The sequence below is a fragment of the Pistacia vera genome, unplaced genomic scaffold (assembly GCF_008641045.1).
Source record: "Pistacia vera cultivar Batoury unplaced genomic scaffold, PisVer_v2 Contig507, whole genome shotgun sequence".
In the NCBI taxonomy this organism is placed as follows: domain Eukaryota; kingdom Viridiplantae; phylum Streptophyta; class Magnoliopsida; order Sapindales; family Anacardiaceae; genus Pistacia; species Pistacia vera.
In genome coordinates, this window is record NW_022196343.1 from 653,614 (window position 1) to 673,848 (window position 20,235).

General features: G+C 35.0%; 3 protein-coding genes and 1 long non-coding RNA gene across 4 annotated transcripts; 3 read left to right on the forward strand and 1 right to left on the reverse strand.

The window, feature by feature from the left end:
- The first annotated feature begins 3,834 nt into the window (after positions 1-3,834).
- On the forward strand, positions 3,835-4,983 carry LOC116105914 (protein FAR1-RELATED SEQUENCE 5-like). Its single transcript, XM_031392286.1, has 2 exons — positions 3,835-4,375; positions 4,460-4,983. The coding sequence occupies exons 1-2, from the start codon at positions 3,835-3,837 to the stop codon at positions 4,981-4,983; spliced, it is 1,065 nt and encodes a 354-aa protein (XP_031248146.1).
- A 2,045-nt stretch (positions 4,984-7,028) lies between these two features.
- LOC116105959 lies at positions 7,029-9,317 on the reverse strand. The gene is made up of 2 exons (XM_031392322.1): positions 8,871-9,317; positions 7,029-7,732 (listed from the first exon to the last, which is right to left on the reverse strand). Exons 1-2 carry the CDS (start codon positions 9,141-9,143, stop codon positions 7,661-7,663), a joined length of 345 nt encoding a protein of 114 aa, XP_031248182.1. The 5' UTR covers positions 9,144-9,317; the 3' UTR covers positions 7,029-7,660.
- A 414-nt stretch (positions 9,318-9,731) lies between these two features.
- Positions 9,732-10,552, forward strand: LOC116105877. Its single transcript, XR_004124173.1, has 3 exons — positions 9,732-9,862; positions 10,173-10,362; positions 10,496-10,552. It is a non-coding gene; the product is annotated as an uncharacterized LOC116105877 (long non-coding RNA).
- Positions 10,553-12,065: 1,513 nt separating this feature from the next.
- Positions 12,066-19,895, forward strand: LOC116105915 (probable LRR receptor-like serine/threonine-protein kinase At1g56140). The gene is given in 23 exon segments (XM_031392287.1): positions 12,066-12,136; positions 12,237-12,308; positions 12,830-12,901; positions 13,432-13,503; positions 13,626-13,697; positions 13,817-13,888; positions 13,975-14,049; positions 14,160-14,235; positions 14,340-14,410; positions 14,499-14,564; positions 15,099-15,164; positions 15,392-15,430; positions 15,928-15,998; positions 16,209-16,585; positions 16,756-16,869; positions 16,871-16,955; positions 17,060-17,242; positions 17,699-17,817; positions 18,146-18,263; positions 18,266-18,355; positions 18,459-18,690; positions 18,808-18,958; positions 19,286-19,895. Coding segments are annotated over 23 exon segments (2,745 nt in total). The 3' UTR covers positions 19,667-19,895.
- The last annotated feature ends 340 nt before the right edge of the window (positions 19,896-20,235 follow it).

Here is a 20,235-nt window from a genome sequence, read left to right on the forward strand (position 1 = left end):
ATTACCAATCTGAATCTTATTATTTGATCGTTTTCTTAAATCTCAAATGCATTAATTTTTTCACTGAACTTTCTCAGACTATCACAAGGCAACCTGAAACATCTACATAGTTGGGTGCCATTAATTAGTTAAGTTTCTGTGGCCTTGCTCATCAAACTATCCGGTGTTGAGATTCCTGAACAAGATAAAACTGATCAGATCTTGGAGGAAGGGACCATGGAGATGTAGTTTCATATTCAATTCAGCCATCAGTGTGAACTGCTTACAGAGGATATAGAAGCTACAGTATTGTGTCTCAAATTGGCATCACAATTCACAAAGAATTTTGATGTTAGATGAGATGGAGGCGGGTGCAGTTGCAAGCGATGAAATTTGGCTTGCATGAAGAAGTGGATGGGCTCGGTCCAAGAAGGGGAGGAGCTTGAAATGATGTATATATAAATATTAATCAATATATCGAAAAGTTAATAATTTTTTTTTTATCTGTTAAGGCCTTTGCCTACCATTTGCTGCATTTAAAACAGATTTGACTCCAAACAAAGCATGGTGATGGTGGTTTAGTTTGAGAAATAGACAAAATTTGAAAAGTTACAGTTGGAAATTAGAATCATATGGAGAATTTGAGATCACCGATTTGTCAAGTTCTTGTCAATATTGTTTTGACTCCCTACCATCATTGTTTGAGTATATCAAATATAAGGTGCATCCATAAACTATAGGACCGGGCCAATCCAACCATCAGGATTTCTTTAATTTCCGTAGCCAAACCAGAGACTTTTACAAATAAACGTGGCCCCATTACTTTATTACTTTATTTATTTTTTGGGTACTACTATTACTTGAATTTTAAATATAGGGTAAACAGCCTTTTTCCATTTAAATAATGNTATATTTATTTAATTAGGTTATTCTAAAAATTTAACTTTTTCTATTTTAAATTTTTTTATATGTTAAATAATAGAAACCCTCCATTATTCACATTTAACAAATATTTCATTGTAGTCCAGGTTCCAAAACAGGTTCCAAATAGGTTCCAAAACAGGTTCCAAACAGGTTCAAAACAGGTTCCAAAAATCGATTCCAAACCAGGTACCCCCTATAGGTTCCAAACAGGGTACCCTTTTTATAGGTTTCGGTTCCAGTTCCTCCACACACAAGAACCGGAACCAGAACTGGAACCGCACAGTATCAGTTCCAAAGAATTGGAACCGGAACCTACCCGCACAGTACCGGTTCCGGGTAGGTTCCGGTTCTGGTTCTACCTGCAGGTTCCGATTCTACCTGCAGGTTCCGGTTCTACCCGCTACCCATGCTCACCCCTATAAACAAGTCAGAAATGCGCTTTTAACTATTTGTTAAATGAAGGAAAGATCATTCTCTAAGCTTTGACTTTATGTTAATAATGTGAACTCGAGCGAGAGCTGAGATGTCATTCTCTTCGAAAATACCTCGAAAAGCTCTAGTTAATATTTAGCCTCCCTCCTAGTGGGAGATTCAAAGTTTTTGTTTGGGGATACAGAATAAAACATGCCTAAGTTTGTATAGTAAATTGGAAACTAAGTAACTTCATTCATAATTTGGAGATTTTGCAGATGGAATTTAGAATTGAAAAACATAACATGAAGGGTTGTTTGGTTGGGGGTTACGTGGGATTACTAGGGTTAAGTCATCTTATATTATTTAATTATCATGTTTGATTGTCAAGTAATATAACATACTGATAATCTTCAAATACCAATAGTGGTTACTATTGGTAATATTGGAGGTAATTTGATCACCTCAATTTTCTTAGGTATTCTAAGATTACCAGGGTTATCTTTTATTGTTACAATTCTATCCCTTATTAATAAAATTTTAGGACAATGATGCCTTTATTTTTATATTTATTTCCATGAATATGATTTTTACTATTTCACCCCAATTAATTAACTTTTTGGACAAAATTACCCTTGAATTCAAAACAAATTGCAACCCACCCAAGGCACCACCCCCACCCACTTGCCGCCATCTGCCGCCGGCAACAATCGCCACGGCCGCCGACAACAATTGCCACGGCCACTGCCAGAATGGTGCATGAAAGGCTGGAAATTGCCATCGTGAGCAGATATGGCCATTTTCGGCTAGATATCTAGCCGGAAATGGCCAGATCGTGCCAGATCTGGCTGTCAAAGGCCAGATTCGTTGATCTGGCCATCAACGGCTAGATTGATAGCCATTAACGGCCACTTCTGTGGCCGTCAACGGCTAGATCTCTGGCAAAAAATGGCCATATGGCGCACGGAGGCTATTTCCTACCTTTCGTACGCCATTATGTTGCTGGTTGTCGACGGCCTGCAGTGGTTGCCAACGGTCGGCAGTGGTTGGGTTGGTGGGGGTACTTCGTTGATTTTCCAAACTTTTATTATGGGGTTGTTTTTGCTAAGTTTTTAAATGCAGGGGGTTACAATAATCCAAATAATAATCAATATTAAAAAATAATATAATAATAACATTTAATTAGAGGACAAGTCAGTAATTTAAATAACATACCTACCAATTTATTCCTCCCAACCAAACATATTAATATAACATATCCACCAATTAACCAAACACATTTTCCTAAAGATTCTCAGTAATCTTCAAGGTAATCTAACTTTCCAGTAATCCTAACTTTCCAGTAATCTAACATTCCCTAAATTAAACGCCCCTGAAAGGTTAGTGAGATATATAGGTTTATGAGCTTAATTTGGTTAATCTTGTCAACTCAAATAAAATTAATGTATTCTCATAGAAATGGGGATAGTAAATTAATTAAATCATTCCCTTAATCAATTAAATAATAAATTTGGAACCGAAAATGACACTTTGAGTACCTGTCGGTTCGGGTTCTACCCTACAAATTTGCACACCCCTATCAAATAGCATAACATAGCACAATGGGTAATTTCCGTTATTTTATATTAACATAAATGTTAAAAAATTATAATATAATCAAAGGGTCTAATTATTCTTTAATTGTTCTGACAATTTTATAACAAATAGCTGTCTGTCAAAACAATAGAGCTACCTGCACTAATGAGAGTGTACAAATTCAGTACTAATAGCCACGCCAGTTCCTTCCAAAGCCTTAAAAAAAAAAAAAAAAAAAAAACAATTTCAAAATGAATAAACTCTTTCAAACTAAAAACAGAAACCCGCCACTTGAAACTAAAAACAGAGACCCGCCACTGACCAGTAGTGTATCCTCTACCACCAGCACCGTGGCCTGCCGTCTTCCACCACTAGCGTCGGCCACCGTCGTCCACCACCAGCACCGACCATCATCTTCCGCTAGCACCCATCATTTTCATCTATTGGATTTATAAAAAAAATTGCTCTCAAAATAGAAACCCATAAGATTGAACCATCTTTTGCTTCATGGTATTATTTATATAGCTTTAAAACATCATCTAAGAACAATATAGGAGATTGAGAGTCATGATAAAATGCTATAAATAAAATGCTGTACTTGTTAACATCCGTTGCTTATGTTGTGGTTTGACAATTGTTGGACTATTTCATTGCATAATAGTTTATTTGTCAATTTATTTCTTTTTATTGCAGGTTGTGCTTTTTTGAACTTGGTCTTGGTGTTGTATCAAAGTTCCAAAGATGGAAGAGTGTAGTGAAAAAAATCCAGACAACTCTTCTTCTCATTTCAATGTTGTGGAGGTAATATTTTGTTGGTAATCTCTTTTTATTCATTAATATGATTTTAAATTTTTTATGGTATTGTTCCTATCCTTTTTGTTGTATTATTATATTTTAATTATGACTATTATAATATCAATAAATTAGGATAATCATTTTGAAGAAATGGAAGATACAAGAAGTGCAGAGGAGGAATGGGAGCCTAAGCCTGGAATGATTTTTGATTCGCTTGATAATCTTGTCCAACACTACAAAAGCTATGGGAATAAAATGGGTTTCGAAGTTATTATACGATCTTCAAAGAAAGGATATGATGGAGAGGTGACAAACGCGACACTAGCTTGTTCTTGTATTGGGAAGTCACGCAGTAACCCCGTAAATGCTTTTAAAATGCATCCAGTAACAAAAACTGATTGTAAGGCTCGAATTGGTGCAGCTGTACGTTCTGATGGCAAATGGAAAATATGTTCAGTTGTGTTTGATCATAACCATGAACTCAGTAGTCCTACCAAAAGTAGATATTTCAGAAGCAATCGAATTATACAACCATATGTAAAAAGAAAGCTTGAAGTGAATGATAGGGCTGGGATTAGGCCAAATAAAAATTTCAATTCCATGTTAGTTGAAGCAGGCGGTGCTGAGAATTTGCCTTTCCTACAGAAAGATTGTAGGAACTACATTGAAAAAGTTAGGAGGTTACGACTTGGTGTTGGGGATGCTTCTGCAATCCAAAAATATTTTTTGAAAATGCAAAATGAGAATTCTAATTTCTTCTACATAATGGATTTAGATGAAGAAGGTCGATTAAAGAATGTTTTATGGGTGGATGCAAGAAGTAGGGCTGCATTTAAAGAGTTCGGTGATGTTGTGACATTCGACACTACATATTTGACCAACAAGTATGATATGCCGTTTGGTGCTTTTGTTGGTGTTGATCATCATGGTCATTCGATACTGTTAGGTTGTGGGTTAATCTCCAACGAGGACACAAAGACATTTGTATGGCTTTTTCAATCTTGGCTTGCATGTATGTTGAATTGCGCTCCTAAAGCAATAATCACTGATCAAGATAAGGCAATGCAAAATGCAATTGAGATTGTGTTCCCTGGTACACGACATAGATGGTGTTTGTGGCATATAATGAAGAAATTGCCTGAAAAACTTAGAGGTTATAGTCAATATGAACAGATTAAGTTTTCTTTGCAAAATGCCGTGTATGATTCATTGACATGTGAGGAGTTTGAAGAACGTTGGAATAGGTACATTGATAAATACAACCTTCACGACAATGATTGGTTGCTTGGTGTACAATGAAAGACGATGTTGGGTGTCAACTTTTGTAAAAGGTACTTTTTGGGCAGGTATGTCGACTACTCGACGCAGTGAAAGTATGCATGCATTCTTTGATGGATGTTAATTCAAAAACCACTTTAAAATAGTTTGTGGAACAATATGAGAATGCATTGCGTGATAAAGTGGAAAAAGAAAAGGAGGCTGATTTTAAATTTTCAAATCATGGATCCCTTGCATAACCACTTATGCTATGGAGAAACAATTCCAAGATGCATATACCACTGCAAAATTCAAAGAGTTTCAAAAGAGCTAGCTGCCAAGGTCTATTGTGATTTATCTCTTTCAAAGAGATTGGTTCATAGGAATCTATAATGGAAGAAGATGTTTTGGTTGTAGAGACTCACCTTCGTGTTCCTTTTGTGGTTGCTTTGATGAAGCAACTTGTGATGTTCGTTGCAATTGTCGATTGTTTGAGTTTAGAGGAATTTTATGTCAACATGCATTGTGGTTATGATTGCAAGCAAATTTCTCATGTACCAGAAAAGTACGTTTTAAGACAGTGGAGGAAAAATATAAACAGACACCATACCAAAGTGAAGATAAGTTATAATAGTTGGAGCACCAATCTTGACAGACAACGATTTGATGAGTTGTCTAATTTATTCAGTGTTGTAGCAGATTTGGCATCAAGCAATGAGGATGATTGTAATATGGTGAAAGAAATAATCAATGATATGAAGAACAAATTGATATCAAATAAAAGTGTCGGGATTGATAAAAGACCAAACATGTCAGGTAATAGTAGAATGATTTACGAAGGTGGTGATGATACTTTGAAAGAAGGGAGTAGTAATATTCTTACTCCATGGGCTGTTCGTAGCAAAGGTCGTCCCCCATTCAAAAGAAAACAATCGAATGTTGAAAAAATTGTTCGTAAAGTAAAAGGGAAGAAATTGCGACAACAAGAAGTTGCTATGAGTTTGAGTCTTGGTCTCACAGTTGGATTTAATCAAGCAACTCAGGTATGTAATTCATTTATGTTTCTTTGTCTAAGTTGATGTTTACATGTGAATTGTAGAAATGTATGTAGCCCAAGATTGTTATTTTAGAATAACATGTGGTTGAGTTCTTGTTGTATGTTGCACAGGGATTAAACGAACTTGAGTTTCAGGAAGTTGGACGCTCATGTCCATCAACTGAAGGGCAGCAGCTCCAGGTGCTTATGATTCTTTAGTTTTCTTATAAAAATCATGTATCAAAATGATTGTGTATGTATTTAACTGCTTGTGTGTGGTTTCATTGTTGCTTGCCATATTTTTGCTCCCTTAATGTGGTAGGTTAAGATTGGTGCCTGCATATGCTAGTGATGTGAATGAGTTGCTCATAGATGGTGCATTGATAAATGATGTATGTCTTGGTTCAGGAACACTAGAATTAACTTTCTAATATTGTATTAAGATGTTTATTAGCTGTATTTTTTTTTTTTTTTTTTTTTTGTAGCAGGTCTCCAACATTCAACATTAATTTCAAGGGAGACTATTGGGTTGGTGCAGGATTTTATGGTGCTACAGCTTCATTCTTGTTCTTTGCAGTATTGGAAATTTACAGATTTTTGGAGTTATTGTAGTTTTTTGTGTGTTGGATTTGCTCTTGAGGTGTTCTGGTGCTACAACTTTGTTTTTGTTCTTTGCAATATTTGGGTATGTTGGTTGTTGTGTGGTGAGTGGCGTTGGTGCATGGCCAAACAAAGGATTCTGGAGAGCTTTGTTTGGAGATGCAACAGCAGAAAACTGCATTTTTGCAGTTCCCAAAAGTAAGTTTGGAGCTGTGCAGTGCAATGTTTTGTTAAGAAGATTGGCTATTTGTGCAGTGTGTTCTGGAGTTGCAACTTCAATGCTACATTTTGCTGGCTATTAGTGCAGTGTTTTGGGGGCATAATCTTTGTATAGATGATCTTGCAATCTTTTTGTGATATGTAAATACTAATCCATATTTGGAAGAAACAACAAAAAATTCAATATATGTATACACACACAGAATTATATTCATAGTAAGTTACCTTTTTTTTTTTTTTTTGGGTAAACCCAATAATTTTATACAAGAATGAAAGAATTACAACCTGGGAAAGGGGACTCCCCTTTAGAACCAAGAACCTTGGCCATTCCCAAAGGGCAAAACTACAAAAGCTGTACAAGCTGGAAGGAAATCTCAAAAACAAAAAACGCACAAACAACATGGACCACACAAGCTGTAACAGACACCCGAAGACTGCATACAGCACCAAAGGCAGAGAACAATTGCAGTAGCTTCAAAAACTGCACACACGCACAAGCTACACCAGTTGCAAAATCTCCCGGAAAGAGCAAACAGAAACTGCAAAAACCGCTGCATCTTCGACCAAGCTATAACACTTCCTCGGCAACAACACAATTACAGCATAATCCTCCAAAATACTGCATTACCTGCCACAAATCCTGTAACCAACAACCAAAAGCTGCACAAACTGTAGAAAACTCCCAACAGCAAACACAAACTGGACAACCTATACAAACTGCAACAACCTTCTACAAATTGCACACACTATATTACCCACCACAAATCCTGTAACCAACAACCAAAAGCCCCACAAACTGCAGAAAACTCCCATCAGCAAACACACATTGGACAGCCTATACAAAGTGCAACAACCTTCTAAAAATTACACACATTGCAAAAAGCAACATCTCTCAAACCTGGACAAACTACTTGAAATGCAGCAATCTCCTAGAACCTGCAAAAATCGCAAACATGCAGTTTAGCTAGAGCTGGAGTTTAGACAACAACCAATCAAACAAGCAAATCATATATTAATATTGGCTTGTAATAACAGAATCAACAAATAAAAATAATCAGCGAGCTGACAAGTCAGAAGCTCATGGAAAATACAACCATAATAGTATTGACTTATCAGTGCAGTATTCCCTTTAATTTAACTAAGGAGTTTTAATGTTTACAGGAATTATTATAAAACTAATCTACAAGATTACAACTTCTTGTCAACAGTCAAACATTTCCACTACATTACCCAAATTTGCAATGGAAACCTAATCTAAAATGGTCAAGGATCTCTCATCTACAAGAATTCTCTCTGTACATTAAAAACTCAGATACTTCACAGATTTACAGACAGAAAGCTTCATAACTTTGGTCCCATTGAGGAACCTTCCAGACAAGAATGTCACCATAGGCATCACCCTGTCTCACATCCACAAACCTTTTACTTTTCAGCACCTGCAAAGTGGTTATATAAACAACATTGTGGGCTCTGAATAACATTTTATGATTGAAACTTTAACATATTTTGGGAAGGCTGGAGCTGCGACAAGTTTCTTTTTGAACAACAAAGGAAAAAATATAAAGCATTTAATTGAACATATGAAAACTTCGAGATATATTTCTAGACCAAATTTTCAAGTACTCCTAGAGGTCAACTTTCTCTTCATATCACAATTGTTATAGAGGGAGGACTTGAAGAATTTTGTTAACTTTTTAGAATAAAATCCTAAAACTGAAGAAGATTAAATTGAAGCAAAAAATAATAGACCCTATAAGTCTTTCTATCGACAAAAGAAACAAGTTCCAAAAGAGATATTTCCATCATGAATAACATGGCAGAACATTGACTTATGGATCCTTTTTCTAAGAAAGAAACTTTAGTTAGTAACATACATATAAAAAAAAAATAACAATAGTAAGAGCCCGTTTCGTAATAGGAAATCAGAAATTAAAAATTTTATTATCAAAATTTGAGATTGTGCTGGGTTGTAGATTTTGAAAACACGTTTTTAAGAATAAAAACAATGAAAATTCAAGAGGTGCACAAAAGCTGAACTGGTAACAGCCTCAAAATTAGCAATTCTAGAAACTACCACCCGGGGCTTCAGCTTCTTTATAAGCTCCACCACCAAATCTGACTGAGGTGGTGCTTCAATTACTATGAGTACATCAAATCTGACTGAGGCGAGGCATGGCGTGGCGGCAATTGGCGAGGCGAGGCGAGTCCTGGCGGCATCTGGTGAGGCGTGGAAACAACGATCGCAGTTGGTTTGGTGAGACGCGACGGCTTCCGGCGAGGCGTGGAAACGACGGGAAGTCTCTGGTTTTCGGCATCTGGTGAGGCATCGCAACATCTGGCGAGGCATGGCGCGGCAGCGTTTGGCGAGACATGGAAAAGAAGATTCGGCTTTGGTTTGTCAACGTCACAGCGTGTAATGAATTTGGGATGGGATCTGAGAAATTTTTGGGAAATTTTGAGACATTGACTGTGAGATGAGAGGTAGAGAATGAGGGGATTTGCATTGCAGAATGAATTTGATTTAGCAGGTCTGATTCAGGAAGTGAAATTTGAAAAAAATATATATATATAATTTTTAGGAAAACTGATGTGACAATTAAGTGATGTGGCAAGTGAGGTGTCATTTGCCACATCAGTTAGTACTTAGGGTTGTACAATCTCATTAGCGCAGATAGCAATGCTCCTGTCAAAAATGGGGGTTGCCTTTTATTTTCCATAATCGTGGTAGCTTAAAAGTCAGCAAAATTTTGGGGGTATACTGAAATATCCCAATTTATATTTAATGCGGAATAATTATAAACCACAGAAACGAGGAGAAAAAGAACTCAGTCAAGTCCACTGGGACCCAGAACAAGTCTTGGGCTTGATTTATTGGACTTACTAATCAATATAAATAATAATAATAATATATGATAATGGTGATAAAATCATCAGCATCAGCTTCAGTTTCAGTAGTAGTTTGGTTGTAAGCGAGTTGGATTTTCTTGAACCTTCTTGTGCTTCATGTAGCTCAAGCTCAGAAGAATAATCAAACTCAATCTAAAGCTACTACAGCTCCTCATGAAGGTCTGCCTCTAAGTTCTATCTTTTCTTTTTATAATTTTAGCTCTGAAAGAAACATCCAATGAGCTTGCCATAGAAAAAGTTAAAATAGAAAACTATGCAGGCAAACTATGCTTATGGTTGATAAAAGAACTGAGAAAATATTCTAAGATAGTTCTTCATACTGAATTCGTTCTTGATTTCATATTTTTCTGCTGCTTTCCTATAGACTTCTTTCATCAGTCTTTTTTACGTTTACTATCACCTGTTAATGCTAAAAGATACTGATTTTCTAGCGAATATCTACATGTTATCATTGTTCTTCTGATAACAGTGAGAGCATTGAATGCATTATATGAGAAATGGGGGATATCTGCAAATCAAAGTCAATGGAATGTAAGTGGAGAGCCATGCAGTGGAGCCGCCATTAACTCCTCGATAGCCATTGGTACCGATGGTTACAGCCCTTTTATTAAATGTAATTGTTCTTACAGGCAAAAAACTCTTTGCCACATTGTCGAGATGTAAGTATCGTAATTTTGCAAAATTTTGTAATTTTGGTACTACATGTTTCTTTTTTTACTGTACACAAAAGGACCTTTCTTTAATTTTAAACCCTTTTATTACTGCTTACTTTTACATTTTCTTAAAATACAGGCAAGTTTACGCACTGCAAGTTGATGCTGTGATCCCAGATGGACTATGGAGTTTGAANTAAAGGGCTTAAATGAGCAAGTCCCATTCAGACGGCCATAACTTTTGATCCGGGAAGAGTTATGGGGCCTGTAAAATACCGTTGGAAAGCTCATTTAGAGCCTGTCAAAAGTCTTTCAACAAATATATCTTATGAAAATTACAATACAGCCCCAACTATGTACATAAATTATAAATATATTTTAAGTATCTGTTGGTTTCATCCTGGGTACCTAGACCTCGGTTTCGATTCCTAAAGTAGTGGAACCAGAACCGAAACCGTATAGTGTTAGTTCCACCAAATTTGGAACCGAAACTGACACCTTGGGTACCTGTTGGTTCAGGTTCTACCTAAAAATTTGCACACCCCTATCAAATAGCATAACATAGCACAATGGGTAATTTCCTTTATTTTATATTAAAGTAATGCTAGTTTCACAAAGACACATACAAAGGGATAGATAAAGACAATCCTCACCCTTGATTTTTATGATTTCTCTCTCTCTTTTTCTGTTTTTCTTTGTTTTTTTCTTCTTAATATTGTTACTTTGTAACCCTCTTTGTATGGTCTTTGTAAGGGTAACATTTTTCTTTATATTAACATAAATTTTAAAACATTATGATATCATCAGAGGGTGTAATTGTTCTGACAATTTTGTCAAAAATGGGGGCTACCTTTTATTTTCCATAATGGTGGTAGCTTAAAAGTCAGCAAAATTTTGGGGGTATACTGAAATATCCCAATTTATATTTAATGCGGAATAATTATAAACCACAGAAAGGAGGAGAAAAAGAACTCAGTCAAGTCCACTGGGACCCAGAACAAGTCTTCACAAGTCACAACTACTTGGGCTTGATTTATTGGACTTGACTAAGAGCAGTTGTAATTGAATCAATATAAATAATAATAATAATATCTTGGTTGATGCTGGTATGAATATGATAATGGTGATGAAATCATCAGCATCAGCTTCAGTTTCAGTAGTAGTTTGGTTGTACGTGAGTTGGATTTTCTTGAACCTTCTTGTGCTTCATGTAGCTCAAGCTCAGAAGAATAATCAAACTCAATCTCAACTCTCAAGCTACTACAGCTCCTCATGAAGGTCCGCCTCTAAGTTCTATCTTTTCTTTTTATAATTTTAGCTCTGAAAGAAAGATCCAATGAGCTTGCCATAGGAACAGTTAAAATAGAAAACTATGCAGGCAAACTATGCTTATGGTTGATAAAAGAACTGAGAAAAATATTCTAAAATAGCTCTTCATACTGAATTCGTTCTTGATTTCCTCTTTTTCTGCTGCTTTCCTATAGACTTCTTTCATCAGTCTTTTTTACGTTTACTATCACCTGTTAATGCTAAAAGATACTGATTTTCTAGCTAATATCTACATGTTATCATTGTTCTTCTGAAAACAGTGAAAGCATTGAATGCATTATATGAGAAATGGGGGATATCTACAAATCAAAGTCAATGGAATATAAGTGGATAGCCATGCAGTGGAGCCGCCATTAACTCCTCGATAGCCATTGGTACCGATGGTTACAACCCTTTTATTAAATGTAATTGTTCTTACAGGAAAAAAAACTCTTTGCCACATTGTCGAGATGTAAGTACTACATGTTTCTCTTTTTACTGTACACAAAAGGACCTTTCTTTAATTTTAAACCTTTTATTACTGCTTACTTTTACATTTTCTTAAAATACAGGCAAGTTTACGCACTGCAAGTTGATGATGTGATCCCAGATGAACTATGGAGTTTGAATTTCCTGACCAATCTGTATGATTTTGTATATTTGATTAAAACTTATTTCAATTCTGTATTATTTTATCGAGTAATAAAATATTTTATTTTATTCTTATTTAATGATCTTTAACTCTCTCCATAATGAAAAGACCAAAAAAAAAGTAAAAATTTAGAATAACATAGAGTATCATATCATTTATACTACCATTTGAGTTTTTTTCTTTATAATCTATATTTGCTTTAATTGTGATTAGTTGTTATTAAATGCAATAACTTGACATGTATGGATTAGTTTCTGTTTTCATGTAAGTAATACTATGGCAGTATCATAAACATTGTATCCACATCATAAAATATTTGGACTTGGTGCTCTTAAATACTTCTTACCTGTTCTCTGTTTCTAATAGGAACGTGGGAATAAATCTCTTGTCAGGGCCACTGTCTCCATCTGTCAGCAATCTAACTGCAATTAAATACAGCTGATATAAATTTTGATTTTGAAACTCATAATATTCTCTCCTTTTCTGATGCTAGTTAATTCTCATTCTGATTAGGAACTTTGGCATTAATACATTATCTGGGCCGCTTCCAAAAGAGCTTGGCATGCTTCCTAAGTTAATAGTATTGTAAGTTAAAAGTTTATCCCCTTCTTAACCTTAAAACCTATAATTTATCTAAATGAACTCTGTTGTGTAATTACGTTACAATTTATAATTGAAGAACTAAATTCTTGGGGATGTAGAGGTATTGGAACGAACAATTTCTCTGGTTCTGTGCCACCTGAGCTTGGTAATTTGTCAAATTTAGAGCAACTGTATATGGGAACATTGAGACTCTTTGGTCCTCTACCATCTGAGCTTGGTAATTTGATGAAATTAAAGCTATTGTAAGTTGTTATAGACTTCTCGGTTTCATTTTCAATGAAAATTTTACTTATATCGAGCTTATATCCATCCTACTCTATAATGTTCTGCACATGGATGCAGAAGGTGAAAACCTCGGCTGGCTTTGGTCTTAGCTTTAACATAAACCAAAATTCTCAGTTACTTCACGTAAGATTATAATATATGATGTGTTCGTTTACTAGGTAATGGCTTTTGTAGGAAACAAGTTACTGAATTGTGATCAAATTTATAGATATTTTTCGCCTTGGCAGATATATGGATAGTTCTGGAGTGTGTGGTGAGATTCCTTCAAGCTTTGCTAATCTAAGGATCCTGGAGTCACTGTAAGGACTTTTTGATTATGTTAGTTCGCTAATTGGAAGTTTTCTAATGTGGATATACATCCTGCTGATAAAAAATGGCTTGTAACAGATCTTAACTAAGCAATTTCTTTTCCTGTACTCAGGTGGGCTTTTGACGTTGAACTTAAAGGAAGGATCCCTGACTTTATAGGAAATTGGTCAAAACTTCAAGTCTTGTGAGTAAACTATTCTACTTTTGTTTCTCTCTTTTCTGCTGAAATTTCCTTCAATTATTTTAACTTCAAGCTTCTTCACTGAGAATTTAAATTTTTTGTTGTCATACATGTTATTATAGGAGGTTTCAAGGAAACTCTTTTGATGGGCCAATACCATCATCCTTTTCCAAGCTGAGAAATTTGACAGAGTTGTGAGTGTTTACTTGCAGCATTTCATTGATCATGTTAGAATTTCACAATAATCAATGCTAACAATCCCTTGGAAATGAAAATGTAGGAGAATAAGCTATTTATCCAATGGGAGTTCATCATCGTTGGCATTTCTAACGAATATGAAAAAATTAACTTACTTGTAAGGCAACGCTGTCAAAGTTCTAATCTCTTATGTTGAATTACCTCTACTTTTTGTGTTTTTCTTCTTGTTCTTTCTTTGATCTCGACTGTTGGTTTCATATATTGCAGAGAACTAAGGAATAACAAAATTTCCGATTCAATTCCATCTGATGTTAACCACTATTGGATTTCTCAATATCTGTTAGTTAATTATTCCCTATTCTCTTTTTTATTTTCCCCCCATTACTTTTTGGTTGGTAGTTAGTTTCTTCATCTTATAATTTTGTAATCCTTATATTTTTCTTCAAGGATCTGAGTTTCAACAATATAAGTGGACAGATTCCCGGTTCGCTTTTCGGGTCAACTGTATTGACTCACGTGTAATCTATCATTTCCACTTTGTTGTGTCATTTACATCCCAGAATAATCTCATTATATTGAAACATGTATTGCTGCTTTTGTACTCAGGTTTCTAGGAAATAATAGGTTAACTGGACCCCTGCCTGCCTATAAAGATGAGAATCTTGTCAACATGTAAGTAATTTTAAAAGATTTGCTTTGATCTCCGTACTTATTAATATATCAATTTTACAGATAATTTTAATGGGAGCAAGCCATTCAATCAAAATGCTAAACTTGCATTGCAGTTTCTCTGTTTAGTGCTTTCCCATTATGAAATCAAAGATGTAAAACATATTCCTACCATCAATCATCTGTATATTGTTTTGATCCATCCAAATTTTATATATGGATATTAATAGAAAAATAATGACTAACATCCAGATTGGTACTTGTCAATTTTCTTTCTTTTCCAGAAAACATATGGATCCATAATCCTGAATTTTGCTTTTTTGTTATATTGCATTGTTTCTCTTTGCTAAATCTGGACTAACAATTCTATCTAGGCTTGTTAAGTAGACTTGTGGGGTTCTCGTGAAAAATGGGGAAGTTTAACTTTAGGATGGTGTAAAAAGATTACAGTAAAAATCAATGTGACTTGGATAATGCCTGAATACTAAATAGTAGCTGTAGTGTGTAGCTAAATTTTTTCTTTGCTTGTGCTTGCAGAGATCTTTCATACAATTATTTATCAGGCAGCCTTCCTTCTTGGATAAACAGACAAAATTTACAACTGTTAAGTCCTGAAATTCTTTTAAATTTAGATTTTTTAACTATGTTTCACTTCCTTTTTGTTAAATTCTTTCTTTTTTTCTAGTTTAATATTCTATGTGCTTTACAAAGAAATATATTCTGTTAGCTCCTAGGTAACATTTCATTGAAAACTTCCATTTCTAGCAAAGAATTGTATTCTATATATTGGGATGAAACTAACATTGCGATTTTATGAGTGCAATCTGCAGAAATTTAGTCGCCAATAACTTCACTCTTGAAAGTAGCCGCAGGTGATTATCTGATTTCTATGTTTCATTCAAATGCATGAAACTCTCTATAGCAAATGTTAGAAAGCATTGTTGTCTACTTAAGTTGTTGATGGTTCAGTTGAGGATTCTTTTAGCATGTTAACCTGTACTCTCAATTTTTTAGAAATAAGTTTTATGTATAAAAAAGTAGCCATACTCTGAAGAAAAGGGTTAATGAAATCAGGTTATCTTTTAATAACGAGGGGTTAAAAGAAATGTTTTCAAGGTTGTTAAAAAAACGTTTTCTTCGAGAGAGCAGTAATTTGTTTTTTTATCCTGGTTGCATGCCTTCAGGCAATATTTTCTTTGGCCTTCATATACTTTTGTTTTTGCTTTTAAACTATGATTCTTTAATAATTATATCAATTGAATATCAAAATCCAATGAATAAACTAGTAGAAATGGGTGATTTAGTGGCAAGTTTTTGTGCTGTCATAATTAATTAAGTTCCTCGTATAAGTGTATTCTTCTTTTCCCCTCAACGTTTTGCCACATGGTCTGAACTGTCTCCAGCGCAATTTTCCTTGCAATCAGGGTCCTCCAGTCTGTAAGTGCAACTCTATTCTGTGGTTTAAGAGTTAAATGTAGTAACAGTAACTAAGGTCAAAAGAGAAAAGAAGGATCTATTTTGGGATAAGCTTGATCTGGGAGATGTACCATAAATATTATAAATCAAACTTTTGGACATATTCTTGCTTTTGTAGATTGGGATACCTTTTCTGGACTTGCCTTGATAAGTGGCTATATTGGTGTTCAGATTCTAGCTTTGCGGTTAACTGTGGTGGTCCCCAAATTACATCTTCTAATAATATTGTGTATGAGATGGATAATGAGACTCTTAGTCCAGCTACATACTATGTGACTGACAAAAACAGATGGGGAATTAGTAATGTCGGATATTTTACTGGGACCAATAATCCGTGGTCTGCAATTTCTTCTCAGTCTCAATTCACAAATACTCTTGACTCAAAACTTTTCCAGTCAGCACGGGTTTCTGCTTCATCTCTAAGATACTATGGTTTAGGCCTTGAAAATGGAAACTATACTATGACTCTCTAGTTTGCAAAAATAGCTGATTTGGATACTACGGGGAGGAGAAGTCTTGGGAGGCATGTTTTCGATATTTATGTTCAGGTATTTCTTACATCTTCAGATTACTTTAGCCAGAAAAGCCTCACCCATGCATCACAAAGGTTTATACTGACATTAAAGCATGATCAAACAACCTTAAATGTATTATGTTTCAGAATATACTGCTTTCAAATGTTACTAGTTTTCTTTCAAAATGAATCTGTTTATTCCAGGGAGTTCACGTTGAAAAGGACTTTGACATAACAAGGGTAGCAGACGGAGTCCCTAGAAGAGCAGTTCAGAGAAAATATACGGCTCGGGTATCTGAAAACTACATGGAAATCCACTTTTTTTTGGGCTGGGAAAGGGACTTGCTTTATTCCCAACAATGGTTCATATGGACCTTTAATTTCTGCTATCAGTGCTGCTCCAGGTTAAAGAAATAGCAACTTCTTTTGTTTTTTTCCCTTTATCCTCTTTTGGTTGATTTCCTAGCATTAGATAAGATATTGATTTAACTACTAAGCTTTGATACAGATTTCGAACCTACAGTAAGACCTCTAAGTGGACGAAGTCCTATCACTAAGAAGAATAGAACAGGCTTTACTGTTGGTGTTGGTGTTGTGGTTGTATTTTTGTTACTTGTTTCAATTCTTTCAATTTTCTTTATTGTCCGAAGAAGAAGAAGAAGAAGAAGAAGGCCACAGATTGATGATAAAGGTAAATCAAAAAAGATCTTCGCTATCACTAACGTCTTATCTATCTATCACATTTCCTAAAGAAAAAGGGAACAATGGACTTAACAAATGCTTGTTCAATTTATAAAGCAAAGGTCCATTAGTGAGTTCTGAAATGCAGTACAAGTTAATATGATTTAACATGGATTAGAAATTAAATCTCAGCTATTTTATTTCAATAGCATCTTAAAAGAAACCAATATACATCAATTTATATCCATAAGCAGTTTGGTCAACTACGTTTTGCTTAATTGCCATTACTTTTTACCGAATTGCTTATTGGCCCTTTCATGTCACACAAAAATCTTACCCTCGATTAGACAATTTCAAATGTTCTTTCCAGCTTTTTCTCAGCTTTAATATGACAAAATATTCCCAGAAGTATTTGATTAGACTAACGAGTCACAACAGTAAGCTATGTTAATTGTTGAATTTTCAGAGCTTCTAGGGATAAATGTTAGACCATACACTTTCAGTTATGCTGAACTAAGGACTGCTACAGAAGGCTTCATTCCTGCAAATAAGCTTGGAGAGGGAGGATTTGGATCAGTTTATAAGGTAAGTCATTGTTCTAATCAAATGCCAAACAGGGTGCTATGCACATTTTTGTGTCTTATGATTAATTGTTTTTCCAGAACAAAATACAGGTTGCAGCATTACTTTTTGTCATAGATCAATGTAAAACACAATCTTTTCGCTTTATCTAGATAGGAAACTTTTGATTTATGTTCTCTTTGGTGCATATAATGTTGTATTTGGTTCATGAAGTGAGCCTTCTAATAATTAGAGCATTAGAGCATTGAAAAAAATAAATAATAAATACAAAAAGTTGATCAAGTTTTTATTGATTTCTTTGACCAATTAACTTAAACTATTTACTCGATAGGGAACACTCTGTGATGGAAGGGTCATTGCTGTGAAGCAATTGTCTGTAGCATCCAACCAGGGGAAGAGCCAATTTGCTGCAGAAATTGCTACCATATCTGCTGTACAGCACCGTAACCTAGTAAACTTCATGGATGTTGTTATGAGGGAACACAACGAATCCTTGTTTATGAATATCTTGAAAACAACAGTCTTGATCAAGCACTATTTGGTATGTGAATAGCATATACGTCAGTACTATGTTTTTCATGGGAGTCCTAGCATTATTGGGTATGTAAATCACAGTTCAAACTATATATGCCATTTGTGAACAGGAAAAGGAAGTTTGGATCTTAATTGGTCGATGCGTTATGATATTTGTTTGGGAGTAGCAAAAGGTCTAGCTTATCTTCATGAAGAGTCAAGGCTTCGAATCATACACAGAGATGTGAAGGCTAGTAATATTTTGCTTGATGGCAATCTCATCCCGAAAATATCAGATTTTGGTTTGGCCAAACTTTATGATGATAAGAAGACCCATATAACCACTCGTGTTGCAGGGACAATGTAAGTTTTTTCTGAAGATTCATATAGTCAGTCTTCTTACATTTGTTAATACCACCATTTTTTTTTTCATTCATTGAGTATATGGTAATGAATAATGCTTTTGTTGCATTGACATAGTGGATATCTTGCACCAGAATATGCCATGCGTGGACATCTAACAGAGAAGACTGATGTGTTTGCCTTTGGAGTTATGGCTCTTGAGGTTGTTAGTGGGAGGCCAAACTCAGATTCAAGCTTGGAAGAAGAGAAGATGTATCTTCTTGATTGGGTATGAATGACATTTCTACTACATTACACATCAGTTCTCTTCTTTTATCGAAGTCCAAAATGATTTCTAGCCTTGTGTTTTGGTTTGCATCATCATGATAACAGCACCAATGAATATTTTATTATTGCCAGTTCATGAAAGCTCAAGTATATATTAACTGTGAATTCTAAAGTCCCAGGAAAGAAAATAGAAGAATTCCAACAGTCTAGATGAGTATAGTTTGTCACTTTTCTAAGATACGAGTCAAACTTGATATGTATGCTAACGCCTTTTTTTCCTTTTGATCCAATCACTCATATCATAATTCGTATCTTTCCTACTTCCCAGGCTTGGCACCTATACGAGAACAATCGCCAACTCGAACTAATGGACTCCAAATTATCAATATTTAATGAGGAAGAAGTAATACGCCTAATAGGGGTAGCTCTTCTGTGTACTCAGACATTGCCCTCATTGAGGCCATCGATGTCCCTTGTGATTGCAATGCTTTGTGGAGATATTGAAGTGAGTACAGTGAATTCCAAGCCAGGATACTTGACTGAATGGACATTTGATGACGTGGCCACCTATGTTATTGATGATACAACTGAGGAATTTGATGATACAGGTGAAGAACGTGATGATACTAGCAATTACATCTCCTCAACAAGCTTAAGTACACTGGATAAAACTCCCCAAAGAAGTACTACTAAAGCCATTCTCCCTTGATTGGCTTTCAGTTTAGATTCCATTTCTGTTTCTTATTAGTTCCCCACAAGATGATGCTTAAAAATGTAACACAAATAAACTCAAGTCAAATATATATACATATACATAGGGCATTGATTTTTAATTACTTGTGAACCTCTGTCAGAACTATTCTGATTGGCACTATCAATGTTGAAAACTTTGGTTGGTCTTTTAGTTTATTTTGAGGAATATAAAAAAAAATTGCAGAAACTTAAATGTCAGGATACTTGACTACCTAGAAATTTGATGATGTAACCACATTTGTTTATGCAACTAAAGCAAGCGATTCTCCCGGCCATTACACTTCTTCAAGTAAAGGAGCTAAAGCTTCACTATCCACCCCTTGTATATTAATATATTTCATTGCCCATTCACATGGGTATCGCTCTTTATATAGGTTCTTGGACTTCGGAATTTATATTTGAGTAAATACTTTTTTCCACTCAAGGTTTGCCTTAATGACAATTTTTCATCCAAAAAGTTTCAAAATATCACTTTCCTACTCAATGTTTATATTTCGTTAATACCTAAAATATATACCAAGAGCC